The 24,465-nt window shown below is 32.2% G+C and overlaps 1 protein-coding gene across 2 annotated transcripts in view; it reads left to right on the plus strand.

Annotated features, from left to right (window-relative positions):
• LOC124357539 (protein king tubby) overlaps positions 1 to 18,168 on the plus strand; it is a 32,733-nt gene extending 14,565 nt beyond the window's left edge. For both annotated transcript variants that reach the window (XM_046809431.1, XM_046809433.1), the window contains exons 6-10: positions 2,065 to 2,289; positions 5,962 to 6,079; positions 9,254 to 9,406; positions 9,545 to 9,682; positions 17,648 to 18,168. In XM_046809431.1, the coding sequence (XP_046665387.1) occupies positions 2,065 to 2,289; positions 5,962 to 6,079; positions 9,254 to 9,406; positions 9,545 to 9,678 (630 nt within the window). In that variant the 3' untranslated portion in view covers positions 9,679 to 9,682; positions 17,648 to 18,168. The remainder of the gene's footprint in view (positions 1 to 2,064; positions 2,290 to 5,961; positions 6,080 to 9,253; positions 9,407 to 9,544; positions 9,683 to 17,647) is intronic.
• Positions 18,169 to 24,465: the final 6,297 nt, after the last annotated feature.

Below are 24,465 nucleotides of genomic sequence, written 5' to 3' on the forward strand. Positions count from 1 at the left end.
TCATGGGGTTAATTCTGTGATCCAAATCTTGAGTTTTGCAAGTGTAAACTTATGTAAAGCTAAAAACCATTCTATAGGCCTTTGATAACGTCACTTTTAGATGCACACAAATCATTTATGAAAAAAGTTCAATCGACTCCCACGGACTTGTTTAGTTATAATACGAGGCATGTTTTTAATGTAAGTACTGTTTTGATATAAAAAAAATCAACAAGTAAATTTTTCAAACAAAACTTTATTTACCTGAAAGAGCATTCTTTCCTCTACTTCTCTACATAATTTCTATTATTATTAAGGCACTTGTCGTATCTTGGGACCAGCTTTTGTATGCCGTCGTCAAAGAAGCTTGCCGCCAGACTGGACAACCACCACAGACGTTTTTACTTCTGCATCATTGGAATGACGCTTCCCTGCCAAATGCGTCTTTAAGTGCAGAAACAAATGGTAGTCGCTAGGTGCTAGATCGGGACTGTATGGAGGATGGTCCAATTGTGCCCAGCCAAATGAAGTGATGAGCTCTTGCGTTCGATTTGCTGAATGTGGACAAGAATTATCGTGGAGCAAAACGACGCCTGCACTCAGCATGCCGCACCTTTTGTTTTTAATTGCGCGGCGCAGTTTTTTTAAAAGTTTCACAGTACGCAGCTGCATCATCGTTTCACCGCGAGGCAGAAAATTGACCAAGAACACACCCTGTCTGTCCCAAAAGACAGTGCACATGATTTTCTGGGCAGAAATTGTTTGCTTGACTGAATTTGACTTTCCTAGGGGATGTTGAATGCCGCCATTCCATTGACTGTTGTTTTGATTCTGGTGTAACGTAGGCTACCCACGTTTCATCGCCTGTAACGATATGGCTTAAAAAAATCATCGCACTCGTTACTGTAACGCTCGAGAAAGATCAATGAACTGCCCAATCGTTTGGTTTTGTTGTGTTCATCATTCAACATTTTCGGTACCCACTGTGAACACAGTTTCCGATAATTTAAACGTTCGGACACAATTTTGTAGAGAACACTTCTTGATACTTTTTGAATGAGATCATCGGTAATGACTGAAGGTCGCCCACTTCGTTCCTCATCATGAACGTTTGTGCGGCCATCTTTGAAGGCCATAAACTTCACTGATTTGATGATGAATGTCAATTGCTTTTAAGCCTTTAGCACAGAGAAAACGAATCACAGCACGCACTTCACAGTCGGCGGGATTCTCGATAGTCGGCGGCATTTTAAAATCACGTAAACAAACAAAGACTCTATCAAACGGCCTCGTAATGGCGTCTGTGGCTTCCCAACCGATGTAGCTACACTACGCGCATGCACTAAACGGCAACTGCAGCGCTGCGGCGGCGTAATTTAAAAACGGTACTTACTTTAAAAACATGCCTCGTTAAACGATTGTAGAGTGCATACTGCACATAGAGGTTTCACCCTCTAGTGTCTCAGAGAAGTAATGCTTACAATGACAGTTTTGACGAGAACAGGTGTTAGGCAATCCTTTCACTTCCCAGAAAGAGGCCCATGAAGTATATTGCCGAAAATTACTGTCATCTTGAGGCAAATTTGATTTACCTAAATAATAAAAAGATTTATTGCTGTAAGTACAATGTTCAACTTCACAAACACTTTTCCGCCCTTATTTTTAGATGTAGAATGATGGGAATATCATATTTTAAACATTAAATTCAATTACTTTTCAGATAATTTTATTGCTTGTTTAGGATAAGTCTGAAAACTTTTTTGTACTTTTATCATGCGTAGTAAAAAAGTACATACTCTACAAGAAAAACTGAAAGAATTTAGGATAAAATAAGATATTTCCCATAGTTCTAAAACAAAAACTGGCATAACAGTGTTTGAAGTTCAACACCTTTCTTGTGGGGTGAAAAACTCAAGGTTGTTTTGCTACGACTGGGTCTGACAAGTGTTACAAAATTACAGACCTTCCTCTCATTGTATAGTCTTGGTATTTAAAATATAAACATGCATGATAATATGCACAGATATACTGACATCCATTGCAAAGAATAATTTGTAAAGTGTTTTTATTGAAAACTTTTTTCAGGTGTTCTTGTTAGCTGGCAGAAAACGAAAGAAAAGTACAACGAGTAATTACCTGATATCTACGGACCCCACAGACTTATCACGTGGTGGTGAGGCGTTTGTTGGCAAACTGCGCAGCAATCTCCTAGGGACGCAGTTTACAGTATACGATAATGGTTCGTCGCCAAGATCCATAGGTCCACGTGATGATGTAAAAGCCAGACAGGAGTTGGCTGCTGTTGTTTATGTATGTAATAAGTTTTACATGTAAAATTATATAAAATGCTATTACTACCTACACAAAGTTAAAAATAATCCTTTACTAGATTTAATATTTTATTTTAGTTCTGCATTTATTCTGACTAATTAATGTTGTTACCAACACTATAGTCTTTTATGTTAAATTATGAATGGAGTATAAATTACCATAAAAAAGTTGATTAATTATTATAGTATCGTGTAATTGATTATGAAATTATATTTACAATATATCAAAATTCAAACATTTGGTGATAGCAGGTGAATCAGTTTACAAAAGTGCACAATGTAACCTCTTATGAAACATGTAACTGCATGAAACCTGAAGAAGAGATCAGATTGCAGATCTTGAAACGTAGTGTTACTGATCTTTTGTATCACTGAACGATGGCGAATGTCCGGAAAAATCCTGTTTCCTTTACGTCCAGTTTATTTGAATAACTCATCCAAGGATTACATTAGATTGGATTGTTTATTATATTTAACTCAAACATGTTGCATAGTTTGTATTGCTTCATGTGTTTCTTATATTTCCATGTTTCTTTGCTATAAGAATGGGAGTCTCAAGTAATAATGTATAAACTGATTGAATGTTACCTGCCGTAGATGTCCTGCAAGAGATACTGGAAAAACACTTTCAAACAGTGGCATAAACAGAGTTGGGGCCATCCATACCCTTAACCTTATATTTCATTGGTGGGAGGGAGAAGATGTCTCTTTTTTGTTAAGAATGTTATCGTTTACAGTTGTAGAATGTTGGAATAGTAAGAACCAAAATTTGCATTCTCTATTCTTAACAAATGAGTTAACACTCATCTCTTATGTGTGTGACATTCATAAAAAAAAGTTATACTTAAGAGAAAAAACGTATTGATTGTGATTTGATACAATAGTCTAAATTACAACTACTGATATTGCTATGAAATATCAGCATTCAACACAAGAGCTCCCTGATTAATTTACAACAATCTTCTCTAGTTTTTTATTCTTGTTTCTGTAACCAATAAACACTATTACCACAAAATCAGTATTTTGAACATTTAATTTTTAATCTGAATATACAGGGTGTACATAAAGTCCTGCACAGGTATAATATTTTCTGAACGACAACAGATAAATCAACAAGATTTGGTACATCAACACTACACCTAAAAATATACTTTTTGAAGGAACTATGAGTTTTTTGTAATATCATGGGGACGTCCCGCAAGGAGTCAGAAGAAAATCTTAAATAGGAGCATAAGTCAATATGCACATCATTTTAAAGGGCTTATCTAGCAGAGTTTAATGCCGCAAACCGCACTCAAAAAGATTGATCCAGTACAAAATGGCGGCTGTTCAAAAGTTTTATTTCAAAAAGATGTTTACTTAACAAATGTTTTCAGAGTAAATGTTCGAATTGTTCACCTCCGGTTATTTGACAGTTGGAAAGACGCTCATAAAAACAGAATTTAGCAGGGCAACTTGAGGAATCGTCTGACATTCTAGAAGTATTCTTTTTCTCAGTTCATTTAAATTTTGAGGCTTTGTTTTGTAGACGCTGTCCTTAAGGTAACCCCAAACAAAATAGTCTAATGGAGACAGATCTGGTGAACGCGCTGGCCATTCTACAGACCCCCATTTTGTACTGGATCAATCCTTTTGAGTGCGGTTTGCGGCATTAAACTCTGCTAGATAAGCCCTTTAAAATGATGTGCATATTGACCTATGCTCCTATTTAAGATTTCCTTCTGACTCCTTGCGGGACGTCCCCATGATATTACTGAAAACTGATAGTTCCTTCAAAAAGTAGATTTTTAGGTGTAGTGTTGATGATGTACCAAATCTTGTTGATTTATCTGTTATTGTTCAGAAAATATTATACCTGTGCAGGACTTTATGTACACACCCTGTATATTATTAAACATATAGTTGGATTTAATCTAAATTTATTAGTAAAATGTATCCTTATGAGAGGATTTCATTTTTCTCTAACGGATGAGGGGAGAGCACTGAACATGCCACTGTTTTCAATTGTATACGTAACAAATTGTTTTGATTATTATTAAAAATTCAGCATATAACTAATTAATTAAAACTGTATGTAACAAATCAGAATCAACAGTATCACAGCACTAAATTAATCATCTACACATTAATTAAAACTCATTTAAATACATATATCATACCAATGTCAAACATGTATTAATTATAAACTAATTTGATAAGTTCCAAATTTTAAATGTCTTTTTTTAATTTCTTAGAAGTTATTTATTAAAAATACCATGCCTTGCAAACTGCACAATGTGGTATGAAAGTAAAGCTCCACCTATACTTCTTCTTAAATATTTTGCTAATGTGTGATGAAATTTTAAGATTTCACTTTATAAAATATAAGGCTCAAACCTTGTATTAAACTGATCGTACAATCCTCATTCAAAATTTTATGTTCACATAAAACCGTACTTTATAAATCAGCAAGGTACCAATAATTTTATAATTGATACTAAAATAACAAATAAATCCACTGTTAGACAAACTTACAATTATTTATTTCTAAATTTTGCTAACACATTGCTGACTAATGTACAAAAATTAATATAACATTACTATAGAATTGTCAATAAAAGATCAGTTGTTTGGTAAGAGATGAGCTTATCAGTAGAAATAAGAATCATTTTCACAAAAATTAGATTATTGCTCTCCCTTCTTCAAATAATAGAAAATGGTGTTTTATTAATTGAGATGAGAAAAAATTCAGCAATAAATGTTGTTACTTTATTGGTATATAGTATTATGCTTTGTTTGAATACATTTTGAGCTGCAACATATAACTATTCTTTTAGTTCTCCCAAGTACTACTATCATTTAATATTTTACTTATTCATTATTAAATTTGGAACAATTTATATATTTTGAAGGTTTTAAAAACTTATATCTCAGCAGTTAGTAAAAAATAAGAATTGTCTATTACTCCCCCAATTAACAAGGTCTCATTTTGAATGTAAAGTTGTATTTTAGTTTTCTCTTCAAATTATACAGTTAGTTTTTATTAAAAAAATACAATACAAAAAATAATATTTAAAAATAATTTAAAAAAAAATATAAAATGTAAGATTTAATACATTGACAGTAGCTTGATATTATTATGGCTGTTCTAAAGTAGGTATACAACTAGAGTCACAGTGAATATACTAAAGAAGCCAGATGATATGTTTGTAAATGGCCTAGCTCTTACAGAACTGGCTGTAGTGAAACGACCTTAAGTTTTACCCCATAATACCAAACATCAACCACTGTTACTCCCTTATTTTTGGTCATTAACATTGTGGTAGATGTCTCAATTTAAAGATATGATTAATATGCATTTACAGATTTTAGTTTGTATTCTAACGTATATAATATTTGAATGTTTAAATAATTAAGTACAAAAAAGTTGTGTGATTTTGTTTCTTAATAACCATAAACTGATGACCAGGAACTGAACAGTGTTTGGATGCGTTAATTATATCTTTAAAACCTTAGACTCCTTCCATAAATTCTAAGACTAAAAATAAAGTTGTATAGGTATTTGAAGTTTAACATTGTTCTTAACAGAGGCCGCAAGCATCTTGTTAAATACTGGTAGTAAATAACTAAAACAGTACAAGTGGTTTTGACGTCTGATGTACATGTTCAACAGGACACAAATGTGCTGGGATTCAAGGGACCACGTAAAATGACGGTCATAATGCCTGGTATGACACAAGATCATCAGAGGGTACAGATCACGCCAGTAGACGATAACGAAACTTTACTAGGTAAGCTTGTGATGTTGTCAGTGGATTATTGTTGACGTAGCATGGAACAGTCTGTAAATATTGGTGTGGTCCCAAGTACTGTATCATGGAAACCTTCCGTAATGAGCAAGGTACTATGATTTGGCAATAATGTTACCTGTATACGACTTATCATACGTCTATATGATGTTAATGTATAAAAATTAACCCTTAGTTGTGGTTTACTGTAACTGATACACACACCATGTATTTGTTTGCTGGTGTGGTTTGCTGTAAGTTTAATGCGCAATGTCAGTCTTGACAGATTGTAACATCCAGCAGGAATTGTTTGATAAAAATATTAACCAATTAACTAAAATCACAAAAATATTCCTGTGGCTGGTGGTGGCCTGTTACAGAACATAACTGGCTTGAAAGATTAAATAAGAATCATTCTATAAATATTGTATGCCTAATATTACATTTGGAAATAATTATGCAAAAAGTTATATAATTATTGTGACAATATACTACAAAAATAATACAGTTAGATTGTTTATAACTTAAATAAAGTACATTATTGGCTGAGCGTTACCAAAGCTTATCATGTGAGATGCTGGAAAAAAATCATTTCTGTCTCTATCCACACTATATCTAGTAAACAAATTGACTTAAAGACTTGAAATTTTGCACAAAGCTAACCATGATTGCATTGAGAACATAGCAGAATAAATAAACTTGTAAACAACTTACTCAGCACACGCATAAAACATTTTAACATGTAACATATTAACACATGTGTAGTCTAACTATCCCGACACATACAACATCACTTTATGATGTCTAGGAGTGTAAACATCTATTATTTAAATACTAATATGAAATCCAGTTTAATAAAAAAACTGCAATATAACAACAATTGTATAATAAAAACAAACAAAGATTTTAGTAACATAAAAAACGTATATAAAACCTAAAAGTAATATTCTGTTTCAAGTACACATTCTGTTTTCTGCTTTTATTAATTTAACTTTCTAACTTAATTATTTCTTCCTCCCTCCTTAATAATAAGTTTTTAAGTATCACCTTTTCCCTCTGAACGTTTAGTATTTTAGTGTGTGCCTCTTGTCATAATTAACCCTTTGAGGTCTCAATAAAAATTGCTTCGACTGTCCTCAGGTCGTATTTAATTTCTGTTAGTTTACAGTTCTTTGACAATACACAAATGCAAGTTTTAAATCCCTTTTTCTGCAACTTTTGTATTTTTTTCTTTTTATATATCAATGTAAATAACCTAAAAAGAATGTTTACATTATTTTATAGTATTTTTTTATAACTTTAAGTAACATTTAAAAAATATAAAAAAGAAGTATAAAAATATAAAAACATAATTTTTATTTTTTTATACATATGTAATAAACCAAAATTACATGAATACAGGTGAAAAGGCACTAGGATCTCATCAGATACATGTTATTCATTATATAATATTATATATAATACATTATATATATATTATAATTTTGCCTTAGTCCAGCCCTAGGCCTACTTTGGGCAACATGTCTAGCTCTTCCTCTTAGTCTACTAGTTTGTAGCCTAGGCCTAACTCTATTATTTGCATCTCCTTGTCCTACTTCTATCACATTATCCACGAATTGATCAAATTCTTCCCCATCATTACCTAGTTTCCAATCTAAACACATCACTTTCGTCGTCTAGGTTACCGTCATTTACCACAATGTTTTCAGAAGAATTTTCACTATGATTCAACTAACAATCACTATCACGGTCTTCTTCAATAATCTGTTTTTCATTTTGGATACTAATTTCACTGAAAATACTATCACAATCATCTAATTCATCTAATATTTCGTCATCGTCAGTAAAACTTGTACTTGGACCAGCCATATTTGTAAACACGGCGCAAGTGCAGATGTCAGTTGTCTTCTATTTTCACTTCCAATGCCTCCTATATCGTGAATAAAGATCGTCGTAGCATTCACGTAACCAAAATAGAAGTCCAAAGTACCGAATAACTCAAATACCAAACAGCAATAGGTTAGAAATGGACAAACAAAGTAGTGACATTATCCGGTCGACCTATTGTCGACATGCGAGCGTTCAGCGAAACTGCCGCGGTCGACTTATAGTCGACGACCGACCGCAAAGGGTTAAGAGTTGCTGCAATTTTATTTAAACTCTCAACCTCTTCTACTAAAGTATTAGTTTTATCATGAGATAGAAATGATTTATTTTCTACTTCATTTAGTACTAAGCAGTTTCTACAGACCCAATTTATTGCTTTTGAGAACTCATTGTATTCTTCCAACATTCCTCCAGCAGTTGTAGAAGTTGTGTGTATTGTATTCTCTTAGTAGAGTACAATAAGAGGCTCAACCTGGGTTTTGGTTGGTACTACTTAGTATATCACCATCTAATTTTGTGTAATCAATCAACATACAATTTTTTCAACAATTTTCTAAATCGGGTTTTTTGTAAACAATAATATATACGTTTGTGTAATTGTAATGAAATTCAAATAAAGTTCAAGTCCAAGTGAACCTCTTGTGTTTTTTCATTAATGCCTTAATTAAGACAAATCAAATCGACCCTGAGATAAAGACAAAATTCAAATACAAATTCAAGTCTTAATGAACTCGTGTGTTTTTTCATTAATGCCCTAAGACATACCAAATCGACCTGAGACTATAATTACCCTAAGATTAACTACACATAAGTGATCAAATGTTTTCTAAAGCACAAAATAGTTACACAACCCATTAAATAATACACATCTTTGTAATGCTACACAAGCAGAGGGGGGTCGCCTTGTCAGATTAATATAAATAAGATTTTATGAACTTGCAACTTGACCAATAATTGAAATTCTCAAGTATGAATGAATATTCTAGTCAGTTTCGTTAGTTCCAAAAATTTTGGTCCAAGCATTGAAATTGTATAAAAAATAAATATTTAGCAAAATCACAACACAACATAGATATACTACAATATACTACAGCAGACAGAATTAGTCTCAGGGTCTTTGTTATGTTGTGATTTTCTTTTGTGCTTCTCCTCACACAGCGCTAGGTTCATGGTATGTATGTTTATGTGTTTGATATAGACAGTGCTTGAAACATTGTTTTTTAAATGTTTCAAAAAAACCATAGAAAAGTCATCATTCACAGAAACTCTTTAAAATTTTATTTTATACAGAATGTTGGAGGAGTAAAAATATGGACAACCTGATAGAACTTCATAACAAGACCCCGGCGTGGAACGATGACACTCAAAGTTACGTTCTCAATTTTCATGGCCGTGTGACTCAAGCCTCAGTGAAGAACTTCCAGATCGTACATGACTCTGACGGTAACTTAATTTTCGTTTACAATTTTTGTTACATATAAATTGAATGAATAAATTTTAACGTTTCATTTCAAATGTACACTAACCATACACTGTACGACTATTATGTGCTGCAGATATCTAAGTATGTTGTGTTTACAGTGGACTATATAGTGATGCAGTTTGGGCGTATAGCAGAGGATGTGTTTACAATGGATTATCGTTATCCAATGTGTCCCCTACAAGCATTCGCCATTGCCCTCAGCAGTTTTGACAGTAAACTAGCTTGTGAATGAACATGTGAGTATTTCACTTTTTGTATAAGTCTTGTAACATATCTTATTTTCTTTGAAATAATAAAAGAAATCATTTATGTTCGAAAGAAACATTTGAAATTTATTGGTACATAGTTATATTTGGTTTAACACAAAGTAAAATAACATTTCAACTAAATAAGTTTTTGAAAATATATTCATAAATGTTACTATAACTCGTACAACAATGGCCGACTGACTAAAGTCACTGGTGAAGTGTCTCCTAAGAAAGTAGAGTTTTAAGTGGTAATACCCTAACAAATTACTATTACTTTGCACATAAATCTTACCTTGGAACACTTATAAGTAATTAACATAATATTTTTATCAAGAAAGTACAACTTTACCGAAGAATTACATAACCACTTCAATAGCAAGCACTTTTTCATATAAACATCTACAATGTAACATTTAATTTTTATACTCAACAAGATTATCTCAGGAAAAATTAAGTTACTGACAATTTTAATTCACTACAACAAAACTGTAAGAAAGTGTATACATGTTAATATTACAATGATGTCACAAACATTGCCAACACAAGTGGCTTGATAGAAGTAACTTCTACATCACAGACCGTTGACAAATAACTGCCTGGCCACCTGTGACTGGGGCACTGACCCACATCTGTACTCCCTATCTCATTGGCAAGGCACTAGGCTACCAATCAACCAAGAATATTTATTCTAACTGACAAATACAGTTAGGCTAATTAACTGATTACCAATCTCAAATTTACAACAATAGGAATCAGACAAACCTAGCTGGAAAACTGTTTTCTACATTTTAAACTCATAACACACACATTTCATATTTTAACAGAACTTAAAAAAATGCCCTCAAAATATCCTTACGGCTTCTGTGGAATTGGTATAAAACTCTCAGGAGTTATATGTACAAGCCAATGTGAGCAATGGTAATGAAGGTGTGAGCTATGCAGGTTATGAAAAAGATCCTAGAAAAAAAATTGGTTCTTTTCCGTTAATTCACTACCATTAGTTTTATGGTCTGGAATTCCGTTAATTCACTACCAATGATGTTTGTACTTAAATTAGATCAAATTTTGGTTTTCTTTAGCCAATTGTGTTAGTTAATAATAGTAAATACCTGGAGTGAAGTGATTTAAATAGCATCTAAAAAACATTTTACACGCCGTCATATGTTTTATTTATAATTCAAAAGGATAACCAATGTACAATTGTTATTGTTGTAAATAGTACTGATCACTGCGGTCGCATGAAGATTGAAATATGTTCCAACATTTTCTCAAACAAATTTTCATGTGAGTATTTCTTGCGCCACATGTACTCACACAAATAACTGTTTAACATTGGACGGTAAATACCCCATTGTTTCTTATTTCGTGATTTGACTTTACCCCACAAACATTCAACTGTGTTAGTGTGTGCTAAAGTCTCGGGATCAACAAAATTAATAGAATGATTAACTGTCAAGTGTTCATAGGTGTCTCCCAGTCCATGGTACGAACGCCATTCATCGGTAATAATTGTTGTACCCGGAGCAACATTTTCAATAATTATAGGCAGCAATGTACGAGCAGTTCTGTTTGGAACAGGCACAAGGAAGCATTCTTTTGTCTCCCGACAAATTCCTCCTAAAACCCATTGATTAGGTACAAACCTACCTGTATTGTACTTTCTCTTAGCAAAGCAACTCTCATCAATTTCAACGGTATTATTGGCCCCCCAATAACTGCATTATTGCTCATTAGTGTGTATTCACATACCTCGCGCATATACATATTCCAATCAACAGTTGTATTATGGTTCATGTCAAGTTCGTCGTCACAAAATTTCACTGAGGTGTACTCCTTGCTCCAACAGTAGATGAACAAAATAATTGTTCTGTACTACAAACTAGAGCCTGATAAAAAGGTATCAGCGCGCACTGGTTTGTATTCCCAACACGTACGTTTAGAACACGACCAACGATCTTGACTGTTACTTAACTGCAATAACATTTCATGGTTATTAGCACACAGTCTCGGGTTATGCAAAATACCTCTTACTTGTAAAAACTGCACAGCGCGTTGTTTGGTATCGACTTCACTAGCAATTCGCAACATGTTCATGGCTACTGCTACCGCAACAATGACTGTCTAGACTGGCTGCCCACCGCGCCACGCTGCTCCTATCGCCAAGAGATAAGATAATAAATCCAGGAATCCTAGACAGGTTTTGTATCAAATAGTTTTTTTTTTCAATGGCAGTGAATTAACGGAACCCGAGAAAAATGAATGGTTTTGTATCGAATAGTTTATATTTCAACTATTGGATTGGTTGGTAGTGAATTAACAGAAAAGAACCAAAAAATTGAAAAAAATGTGCCAAGGAGCCAACTGAAACATGGAAATGTACTAATTTTAGCTCGGGCCATATCCACTTACCAAATAATAAAGTTTATCCAATTTGAGCTGAGGCCTCGGACATCTTAAACACCTCAATTACAGAACTTGAAAAAAGGCTAGAAGTAGAACTTGTAAAAGTCAACTACCCAGAGGACTTAAAGAATGAGGATCAAAAACTATAGATGGCTGCTAAAATAGGGTCTGTTCTACTAGAAGAAAATGATAAGCTGAAAAAAGAAAACATCAAGCTTAAAATTACACTAACATAACTAGAAGAGAAATAAGAAGAAATAGAGAATAATGAAGGTAAATATACCCAAAATATCAAAATTCTCTATCAACAAAATAAGGAGTTACAAGATCAGCTTGATAAAGAAAAGCATCTTTGTCTAGAAACGCAAGCTATCTTTGAAGAGCATGATCTAAAATTACGCCAACATATTGATAACCATGAACAAATATTACATGAACATGAAAGGACTTTTTTTAACTGAAAAGGGAAATTGGCAAACATCAAGAATATCGCTTAAATACTCGACTACAACTGAGACTACAAGGAATGTACAAATCTCAGCATCTGTCTAAATGAACTGTCAAAACTCAGTAATAAACTAAATGAGTTGTATGTGGTATTGAAAGCAAGTGACACATGCTCAAAAAGCAATTTTGTCCAAAAAGATGCTGAAAAAGTAAAATAACGTAGCCCATCACCAAACTGAAGGCCAAAAACTAAAGCTAAAATGAATGTGTTTAGTATTTCCCTGCAAGCAGCTTAAATAAAGAATATTTCAAGCAGAAAACATCCATTTAAAACCTCCTACAACAATGAAAACAAGATACTGACCAAAGAAACTGGAGAACACAGAATATATGCCAAACCCTGAACCTCTTCCTAGGCTAAACAGAGGCTTTAGTATGAAACCTCCTTCCACAGCCTCTAAATTGGAAGAAGGAAAGCTTTTGAAGTTTCTTCACAAAGAATATTAAAAAAAGTAAGTAAAGAGCTGCACTCTGCACAAGATAAAAAGTCATCCCCAAGATAACCTATGGACAGACACCTATAGACATTGAAATATCTTCGAATACTGCCCTTAACATGATATATCAGTATTGCTTTGGAAATGATTTGGATGTTAATCCTTCTAAAACCAAACAATTAGGAATTGGAAGGCGGGCAGCAGATATACCAATTCTCCCTGAAATAGAAACTGACACACAAGCAAAATACCTTGGGATGACAATAGATGGAAACCTCACCTGAACATCTTGACAATATTAGTAAAAACATTAAACACCGCCCTGCACATTACAAAGTAAATAAAATTAATAAGTGATGATCATACAGCTAAAACACTACTTCTGTTTTTTTATGCACATCTTCGATATGTTCTAATAGTTTGGGGTATTTTTGTAACAAATTTGAAAAGGATCCTTGTCTTACAAAAAAAAGACTATTAGAATCCTCTGACCTCCAAAGCTGAGAATCCTGTACAGAAGCTTTTAAAGCACAGAATGTTTTGACAGTGGTTACACTATACATTCAGGAAGTAATCATCTATGTCGACGGTGAAGATCTGCCAAAACTGAATAGCATACACCAACACAACACAAGACATGCCACAAAGTATATTCTACCCAACCACCATCTCAGATTGTATGAGAAAATAACCTTTGTTAATGGGTAGAAAACTGTTCAACCATCTCCCCCAGGACCTGCGTTGTACGAATAGGAAATAATGCTTTTAAAATATACAAATGGAATAAAAGCAAGTTCTAGGATATAAATTGAATTAATTAATCGGGATCGAAAAATTTTGTATTGATCTTCTATAGTCAAAATGTAGAATAGTTTTTGTTAGCTGGGTCATTGTTAATGTCAGTTAACCCTCTAAGTGGCAAGCGACGTCTGAGACGTTCTATTTACGCCGCCGTGACGTGGCAAGCGACGTCTTAGAAGTCGCTTCACATTGCCGCTTATTGCTAGGCAACCGATAATTCTTTTTACGCCTAGTTTGCACAGTTGCGTTCACCACTAAATTTCAAATACATTTCATATAGTATCATCAAATAATCAAATAATCATAATGAAATAATCAATGGTACTAACTGAAATAATCCTGTACTTTGGGATTTTACCGACCACACCCAGACATGAATCGTTATTTGACATTTTGTTTCTACTGATTACTAGATTAGCGTAAAACAATATTTCGTCAATATAAAACAGGAATTGTCTTATCGCAAACCCCTCCCCATCCTCAGACAGAGGTCAAAGTCGAGCGGTCTAGTAGATAACGTGATTGCAGAGTCGCGTCGCTTTGTTGTACTTCCGTGTTTTACCTCTACATTTCTCCAAACACTAAAATTCAACAAAAACAAACATTACCAAACTAAAACTAAACTCTTTATTGAAAAAAACACTCAAAACTTGTTTTTATTCTTGATCACATTCCGCCACCCAAAATGGTGCTGCCCCGCGCTGATGTCAACGAAAGAAAAACATCCCTCGAAATAGTACCTATCAGTAAAATATCAAATTCTAGAGGGGCTGATCAGAAATATAAATTGAATTGTAATGGAAAGGCAATTATGTACCGTGCAAATCATGTGATGCCGCGCGGCCTGCCGTAATCGGGATTCTCGAGAAAGATAAGATAACATGGACAACAATACCAATTACAATACCTGGAAATGCTTGTAAGTTTTTAATTTTGTAATTAAAGAGTTTTTTTTTTGTTCTATCATGTTTGTATCTATACATTTATATTTTTGTGTTCTTCATACTGGTGTGGTCGGTATAATCCCAAAGTACCAATAATCCTAAGTTTTCTCCGCGGTCTGTTTTTTTTACTGAGGGAAAGGGAGGAAAAGGCAAGCAAGTTCTAGCGATTCTGACTAGAAAAAGTGTTTTTTCTAGATTCAGTTTTTCCCATATAACTTTTACAGTGTTGTAAATAGAAAAAATATTATTGAAGGTTTTTTGTTTAGAATTAAATTGTGAATAAAGGTTGCATTTAACATAATCTCCTAGGAATGACATTTTTAAAGTTACAGAACGTAAAATTGAAAAGTTTGGTGGAGAAAAAAACGTTTTTTTTGAACATTTGTGTGGATATCGTAAAAAAAGGTTAAGGTATGTAAAAAATAATATACTATGTTATTCTGTAGTTTATTAAAAAAAAAATGATATATAACAAGCATTGCTCATTTTAGAATTTGCATTTTATTTTTAAATTATTATAAGATAGTCCTGCTTGACTCTGAAAAATAGCCCGCCATTCCAGCAACATATTACCGCCACTTAGAGGGTTAAAGTAATTACAAACGGAAGGAAGTATGATTCTGATATTGCATGGATAAGTTGGTAATGGTACAAATAATTATTATTAATGAAGGTGATTTCATATACATTATAAAATGAGTATGTTTAAATCTTGAGTACTCTGTCAGTATCTTATGGGGACTAGACTCAGTCCGACATCTGTTGCAATGTGAATATGTAACCAAAAAAAGTAATTCAAATTCGTATTTGTTTGATGTAATGCCTCTGTAGGGCCTCTGTGAAAGGGAGATAGTTTAAAGCATTTTAAAAGTTTTATTACTTTCTAAGAATGCAACAGTTTGGGCTTAGGACGTCTTGATTTCTTGAGCTGAACCTAAATGGAACAATTTTGTGTTGACAATCTTGTGTACCAATTATTTAATAGGTTATAATGTTATTTTATTCATTTAATTTGGTCTTTAGTATAATATAACATCTTTTTCTAATTGTGTATAGAGCCTTTCTTTAATAAGACAAAAACTATAAATAAAAATTAAATTAGAGGAACATTTATATAGAGCACATTCTAGACTAATATATTCTTGACCATTTGAATAGGTATTTGATACAAAAGTATGGATTGCTGTAAGAGCAATAGAGGCTAGATATAAGGTCAGTGGACAGCTAGCTTGATTGGAGATCTGTGACAGTGGCTTGGGTGGGAACGTGGCCTCTTAAAGTTTTATTTGGCAAAATTCCTTATTGGCAATAGCAGTTTCAAGCTTATCTGTTCAAGGTGGGTAGGTTTATAAATTCGGGATCTATTATTAGAACTTGAGTACGATGATGCCAACTACAGCTTCCTACAGAAAGTGAAAAAAGAAGAAGGAGAGCCCAAGATAATTCCTTGAACACCTATTGTACTCAATTGTCTAGAAAATGTTCTCTGATCAGGAGATGATTGTTTTGTTGTATCCTCCAGACTGAGCCACCTTCTTGGTCTTAATCCTGTAAGAACAATTCATCTTAAATCATTTTTAAAAGCTTATTTTTTATTTTTAGATACAGAATAATAATTGGGAGATGTCTCATTTAAATAATATGATTACTACACATTATTAAAAAAGTGTACACTTTACAAAAATAATTAAAAAGCAATTGGATACATATTAATTGTATGTTTAGATGAGACATTTCTTAGGGATTTAGCTTAGTGGTCTCAAATGGATCGTTCACTTTTCATTTGAAGGGCTCCAGGTTCAAGCATCCGAATCAAGCAATGTCAAGCATGCTATCTTTGCAAGCAGCTCGCCTGCCCGGCCTTTGTTGGTGATTCGGAAGTCACCTTTAAGCCGTTGGTCCCCAAGTTGTGTTAGAAATAGTTTCTTACAACCCTAACTTTGTGAAACTACAATTCTTTACTTTAACCTTATTTCTTCGACCAAAAACTGAGAGTAAATGTATTTAAAGTTAACATTCTTTATATGGGGAAAAACTCAAGGTCCTTTCAGTACAGTCTGCTGTTAACGGTGGAGCAATCGGTTTTTATTATTTCACAGCACATGCCTTAAAATAACTTCCCTGGAAACATAAAAAATATATAAACATGTTTTTGATCACTCCACAAGAATTTACTATGGAATTTGTTATATATTTAATGGCTGAGCGATAGTGAAGTTTGTTACTTGTTACTAATGTGGGGGACATAAAATTTCTTTATGTCTGCATAATACCTCAAAAACTAAATGAGGTATAAACTTAAAATTTGCATGAAGCTTTGTTTCCATTTAGGCAAGTTCAGAATCAGAATTTCTTTATTAACATGAACATCGAGAACAGTTATGTGTCAGAATATACATATGATACATGGTAATAATAATACATGATTGTCATTTATGGTTGATTTTAGTCTAAAGTTTGGCCGATCTCTTCGATGAATCCTTGAACGGTGTAGATAGGAGTTCGATGATGTTACATGTTCCTCCCTGGATGTAGATAATTTATGAAGATACTTTTTAGACATGTATAGAAGTCGTAAAAAATGAAGGACTGTTATCAATTATACAATATTTTACCCCATATAAAATATTCTGTTTACCAAATACAGTATATTCAACATAAAATTAAAAATATAAAATTCATTTTTATTACATTTATAAATTATGTGTGTCACAGGATTTAGTTATTTTTATATACATGTGCAACCTATTTATTTGTTTATTGAATAATAATCTCAGGGCAATTAAAAGGGAAACTTTACCTAACAAAATAGCGATAAAAGTGCTATCAGTTTGTTATTGTGTTTCTTTTTTATTTTCTAGGTGAGGGAACAATCCTTCTTACTGTTTCAGAGGCGTCGGCCAGTCGAGAGAGATCTGGTGTCCAAGTCTCTTTTCTCATGACAATGAAAGTAATTTATTTTTAGATGTTGTATGTTCATGTTGTTTTTATCATTGTACAAAAGTAACAAATGGTTATATAACTGTGTGGTGCATTACCTGTTAAACCAAATATTGTTTAAGTATTTGATGATTTTAAATCTCTGGTGATTATGTGATGTATGTAGTCTTGTTACTATGTGTAGTATAATATGTATATGTTAGTTCCTATGTTAGGATTGTTTAGTGTTACCTGTTATAGTTTTGACTTAGCACTCACCGGACTATGTTATGCTGGGGAGTGTGTGATTTTATGATATGTAACAACAATTTCTGGCACACTAGCGGAATCTCGTTTTTTACTGTTCTGTGTTGTTGTTCACTATAATCGTTTATCTCTCCGGGATTAAAAAGGGTTGGATTTTTTTAATATTCAACAAAAATATAGTTTTTATTTTAATGTTTGACAGCTTGAATCATCCTTACCGGAAAATGGACTCTAGATTGTATTGATGTAAAAATTGCATTTATGTTGCTTGACAACCATTTAATTACAGTATGATCTTTACAAAAAGTGAATATAAGTAATTATTGTTTTTGCTTTGAAATTGTAATACTATTAAAGTGCAGAACAAACTTCTTAGTGCATTAAGTATAAAAAATGGCTAAAGAACTAAAAATATTATTATATTAATACAAAAATAATATTTTTTTTCAAAATTTTCAATTGTGGAAGCAAATTTTATTACTATAATGTATGACATATTTATATGAAACAACCCTAATTAATCTCAGTGGTAGTCAGTGATCAAAGATGCTACACACTCTCCACCTGAGATTGACACAACGCCCAAACATTGTATACTATTGATAGATCTGATCGTAGGGTTCTATTGTAGTTATTTATAGATCTGTTCATTTGACCTGTTCTAACTTTAGTCAGTGTGTTTTCAAGAAGTGTAATAGACTTTTAGGGATATCGTTCTCCTCTTTCAAACTGGTATTGCCAGACAAACGGCAGAGATCCATGAAGTAAACTGCTCCGATCAGAGTTAACAAACTGATCTAACAATTCCATATCAGTAAAATAAAATAGACCACTATAATTCCTACTGTTACTACTATTTTATTCCTTCAACGAGGTTTTTGTGTGAAACTATTTTACTAAAAATTATTGTATCTAAGTGAAATCTAAATATTTTAATTATATTTCTGGCCTTACTGTTGGGAGGTGCAGATTACTGGTCGGTACAACTAAACATATACAATCCCAAATAGTAGGTTAGATAGATGATAAAATTAGTATATTTTTATAATAGCCAAGCACAAAGCTCAGTAGAAAATTTCCAGGAGACCACGGACAGTGTTATTGCTCAGTTCTCTTTAACACTACTAAGTACTAATATTGTCAATAGACCTGTTAGTGTTGTCTAAATGCACTGCCTAACTAAGCACATTAAGTGTAATAAGAAGTACAGTCTAGATTTGAATGATTGTATCACTTTTTATGTTCATTAGTATCCTTGATATTTATAGACAGTGTTGTACATTAATGCACTTATCTAAGGAAAGACTGAAGTGTAACAAGCAGCAAACCAGACTGTCAAACTGGTGCCAAATCTTTCTACAAAACATAAGAAATAATATCACTTCCAGCGCAGTCAGAAGAGAGGTACATTTCATGTGTGGTTATCATCTCGAAATGTCAGATCGAAAATGCATTTATAGTTTCAAATATTGATTTATACAAGTTGCTGTGACAATTTTTTTTTGGCTAGGATATAATTTTCTGTCATCATGCTGTTATACCTGCTTGTCATACATGTTGCGTGCCAGGTTTGTGAATGTACTGTAGGGGAGTTCTCGCAATATCTCATTGACATACTCATTCAACAGTTCTTCTGTTTGAAAGATGGGACTGACCTCTTCAGTTTTTCTGGTACATTTCTGCATACAGGCCAATCTTTTGTTTGATGTCATGGAGATTCTTTTTCATGATGTAAGCAGACGTAAGATAAGGGTCACATGTTTTGATAGTGAATAGCTACTTGTTGACTTGTTATGCTAGGCACTAGATTGACCCTTTTTGATGATAAAGCCTAAATCCTAGAGAAATCAATGCATGTGTGTTGATACATCTGAAATTCAAAGCAACAGTTAACTTCTCAATGTTTACCTTAAAGCTTTTTCTAATAACTGCTAGGAACGCTTCAGTCAATCCTATATTAAAAATAGTAAACTCATAAGTAAACAGCATGAGTGAAAAAGGTTTATTTCATAAAGAGTGATGGGTGTTCAAAAATCTCTGATGTGCTCATAAATGTTATATTCTGATTTTATTTTAACTTTATACCAACCTGTATCAATAATACAATATTATTAAGTACATTTTAATGTTACAAATTGGGGGGGGGGGAAATACGTATTCAAGGAACCAATTAACTACTGTATGTATTTAATGGTGAAATATTTTACTTCTTTGTTAATAGCTGAAAAACTGGCAGCTGTTCACTTAAACATCATAATATTTTTTGTTATTGTGTATTTCAAATATTATTTTGCATGAATTAGACTGGTTTACAATTTCCTAAAACTATTTTAACCGTACAGCCGGTTGGGCTTTTAATCCCAATCACTAAGCCCTAATTCAAGAATTCACAAGAGGTTTGTTGTGAAAAATTGTAAAAAAATAAAGTTGCAATACAATTAATTATATAATTATAATAATATATCGTTACTTTCAGTAAACTACATCCCTAATAATAGGCTATGTACAAATCAAATCTTCAGTCAAAATTGCAAAAATTTAAGATTTGGAAAAGTTTGTTTTAAACACATATTACATTTTTATCTTTGAGCACAATGTCCAGTTCAAAACAATCGTAATTCTACAAATGTTATGTAGATTCAGAAAATACACACTTATAATGTAGCAAAACTTTAAAATGTGACTTAAATACAAGTTTGTGACATTGTATTTATTATGAGTTTTTTCACACATCTTTATCTTCTGAGACTCCCCTGTTTCTATCAACTCCCACTGTATTAAAAAAATATGTAATGCTATTTACATCTTATTTTGTGCAGTTGTAACAAAGCATTAAAGAATGCATAACATAATTGCAAAATTAATGATTAGTCTATGAATCATGATGCTTACTGGTTGTAGGGTTAATACAAATTTTACGTTTTTATTTTCTGATTTTAGTTTACTTTTAATTAAATCGTATCGAACCTGAAAAGATACATAATATAAAAGATGAAATAACTTTTGTTAAACTTTCTAATAAGAATTTCCTATGCATTACATATAATTAATCAGCCTCAAATCAGTCTTATCAGATCTGTGTGAATACTTTGGAAATTGAATCTGAATCCGAGCTGCTGTGACGTCTTCAATTCCAAGAAAAGATGGATAAAATTTTAGGATGTGTTGTGGTTGATATACACAGTACCGGTCATGATGAAACTTGGCGTAAAAACTTATGTAACATAAAATCTGAAAGATCATATTTGTAGGAATATTCAGTGAGAAATATTTTCAGTGGCTTCGATTTGGAACCAATTGACGCCTAATGAGAAAATGTTGGATAAGGGAAAAGAAAATATACAGATATTCAGTGGGATGATTGTCAAGTATCAGAGAATGACTTGGCTTAACTCTGAAGCCTCGTGACTGGTTCATTAACAAATCCTTTTACTCCATTAATGAATTTTTGTACAGAAATTATGAAACTCTGTAAATATTTAACATTGTATTGTTTTAAGTTAATATGACACACTTTCTAAACTTGATGTTTATGAAATAAAGAGATTCTGATTTTGAAGGAAGTATCTGGAAAATGGTAACTCTTCAAGATACAGAGAAAACTGTTCAAATTTATCAGGTTGAAATTTGTATCATTATGAAATTTGTGTTTATAAAATGTTACAATGTATTTTCTGTCTTGAGTTAACAAGACTCAAAGGGTTTTACTCATAACAACTAACAATAAACACAAATATTGAACTGATAAATTTCAACAATTTGTATAGTCACAGGATTAGATTACTTTTAGCAGATTCGTGGTATTAGTTTAGCTGACGATATTAAAACAGATAATCTGGAAACAATGATTTATTTATCAATCTTATTCGTGGGAGCTTGGTGGAATTAAAGAAGATGGTATTGTGGTTGTAAAAGTCCTCTCCTTCTTTTCCACTAATAACTAAATGGAAGAGTGTCACGAGAGAGCTCACTCTACCTGACTCTCTGCTGCTAAACATCTTCAGTCTCTTCAATTGTCAGTATTTATTAATTTGAATTCATTCATTACCATAGGCAATTAGCCAAATGGCTGGATTTGGCTAAGCAAAAAATTTAATTAGAGAATATATAAATCCAAATTTGAGTTTGTACTGTCTTATTGATTAATTATCTTTAATATCTAACTTTCAATTTTTTACTCACACAGTTCTGGGTTATATTACTCTAGAATAAATTATTGCCAAAATTGTAGGTACTTAAAGATTATTAATGATTTTTAGAATAATACAAATGAATTGAAACATATAGTAATTATTTGTTAAATAATAACAATAATCACAATGCTAATTGCTCATTTTAGAAGAAATGTTTTGTAATAATGTATGTTTTAGTCTTTAAATTGGATTGTCAGACCATTGTGTTCACTACTCAAAATATATAATAATATTTAGGTTATTATTTTTTAAGTCACATCACATAGAGTTTAGTCATATATGTATAGATAATGTACGAATATAAAAAAAATATTTATCTGACTGATAATTTTGTATTCGTTATATATTTTAACAAAGTTTTTGTATTAAAATTTGAAAATGTTATGTTATCACTATTCTTGGATTGTGTCTGCTCATGAGTTTAGTTTTCTCTTCAGCCTTTGTCAGTTGTGTGCTGGGTTTGAAACATTGTTTGTTGTACACAGTCTTCTAGACTGGGCTTAAATAATCTCTGGAAATGTAGCAAAAAGCAAAATATAAAATCTTAAATTACATAATGTTTTTAAGATAACAATTTTTTTTATCATGAAAAAGTGTAACATTGTTTTATAAAACTATTTGACTGTTGTCAGATAGTTTTTTATTGAAAACAATAAAATTACAAGGGAATATAAAAATGATATGCCATGAAAACCATACAGAATACAAAAAAATTCAGCCACCGATCTAATGATTCATTAAAACAATATTTTCACCTATTGTAGTGAGGCAGAGGATCTTAAAAGACAGCGAGAGAAAAGGATAGTTCAGTTTTACAAGTCTTAAAAAATGTAGTGTAAATATTTCCCAGCGCACAGAATCAGAAATAATGCACGACTAATGCAGGATTAAGCAGACTTATCACATTTTTAATGTTAACTAAGTGTAACCTACTAACTTTCACATTTCACAATGATTTTTTACTTTCTATGGGTTATGAAAACTGGGATCCTGGTAATTTGGCTTTAGTGGTGTAAATTGGTGTTTTAGTGGTGATAAGAGGTTATATAAGAACTGTTATTTAATGGGAGTGAATAATCTGCATTAAACACATTATGATTAATCTATGTTTGCTAATGATTTTGCTTTAGTTTGTGCTTAGTAGGAAATCATAGTGACTTTATTAAAATGCATTATAGACAATAGATAACATCTTCTTTGAATAAATATATTAATAATAGTTGTTAAAGTTGCTAGAAATCATTACAAAAAGTAAGGTAAACACATAAATAAAAATTGGGAAAATATTTTATTTATGTTTGTACAATATTATAACTTCTACAGTATGTATATTTTATAAGTTGGAAATAGAGGTTTGGAGAACATGGGTGTGTATATTGGTTTATTTTCTAACTTTGTGATTTTATTATATGTACTGTTTAAGTTGTGTTTTGCTTAGTTGCCGCAATATTCTTTGTTTAAAGTTTGTTATTGACAATGGAAGGTTTGAAAGCGTAATAGTATTTCGGACATTTGGCATCGTTTATATATTACAAAATGTATAACACTGATACAATATGTAACTTTACACTACAGTAATTTGAATGCTATGACAGGAAGAGTAGCAGTAACATTACTGATATGGAGTCAGAGCTCCATTTAATTGGTAGGCGATGCCGATTGGTAAAATTAATGAATAATAAAGTTTACCTGTTTTCTCGCTAGTTATAGGAGTGTGATGACAACGAAACTTTTTTTAAATAATCGAACATAAAATTTTAAGCACCAAAAGGTAACGTGAATCTCTAGGAACACATCATTATACAATATATCAAAAGCTTTATGTATGGTAAACTATGTGTCCATTCCATATGATCTGATACCAGGTGTCATAACACTGGCATGATTGCTGTTACTAATATTACTAATTCTTGTTATTGTGCTTAAGTAAATCAATCATTAAGTAATTGAACTACTGTTCTTTGGTGATGTATTATTTTAAGTAATTTGTAATTATCTCATTAAATTAATTCCAACTCGTATAAAACTATAAGGTATTTAGCTTTAGTTATTGGAAGCTTTAGAAACTTAAGATAGGCAACAATTTTAAAAATTGTACTAGTTTAAAAAATTGTATTTGTACTTATTCAGAATAATTACGTAAGATACACTTGAATGGGCGTGGTTATACAATGATAAACCTGTTGACAGCAGTTGCTTTTTAGTTTCGTTTTTTACCAAATGATAAAGGTTTTTATGAAATAATATAGTTCATGGAAATTTAGTTATGAACAGAGCGTATTATTTTAGGAAGAACAGTA

Source organism: Homalodisca vitripennis, chromosome 3 (assembly GCF_021130785.1).
Source record: "Homalodisca vitripennis isolate AUS2020 chromosome 3, UT_GWSS_2.1, whole genome shotgun sequence".
Taxonomy (NCBI): domain Eukaryota; kingdom Metazoa; phylum Arthropoda; class Insecta; order Hemiptera; family Cicadellidae; genus Homalodisca; species Homalodisca vitripennis.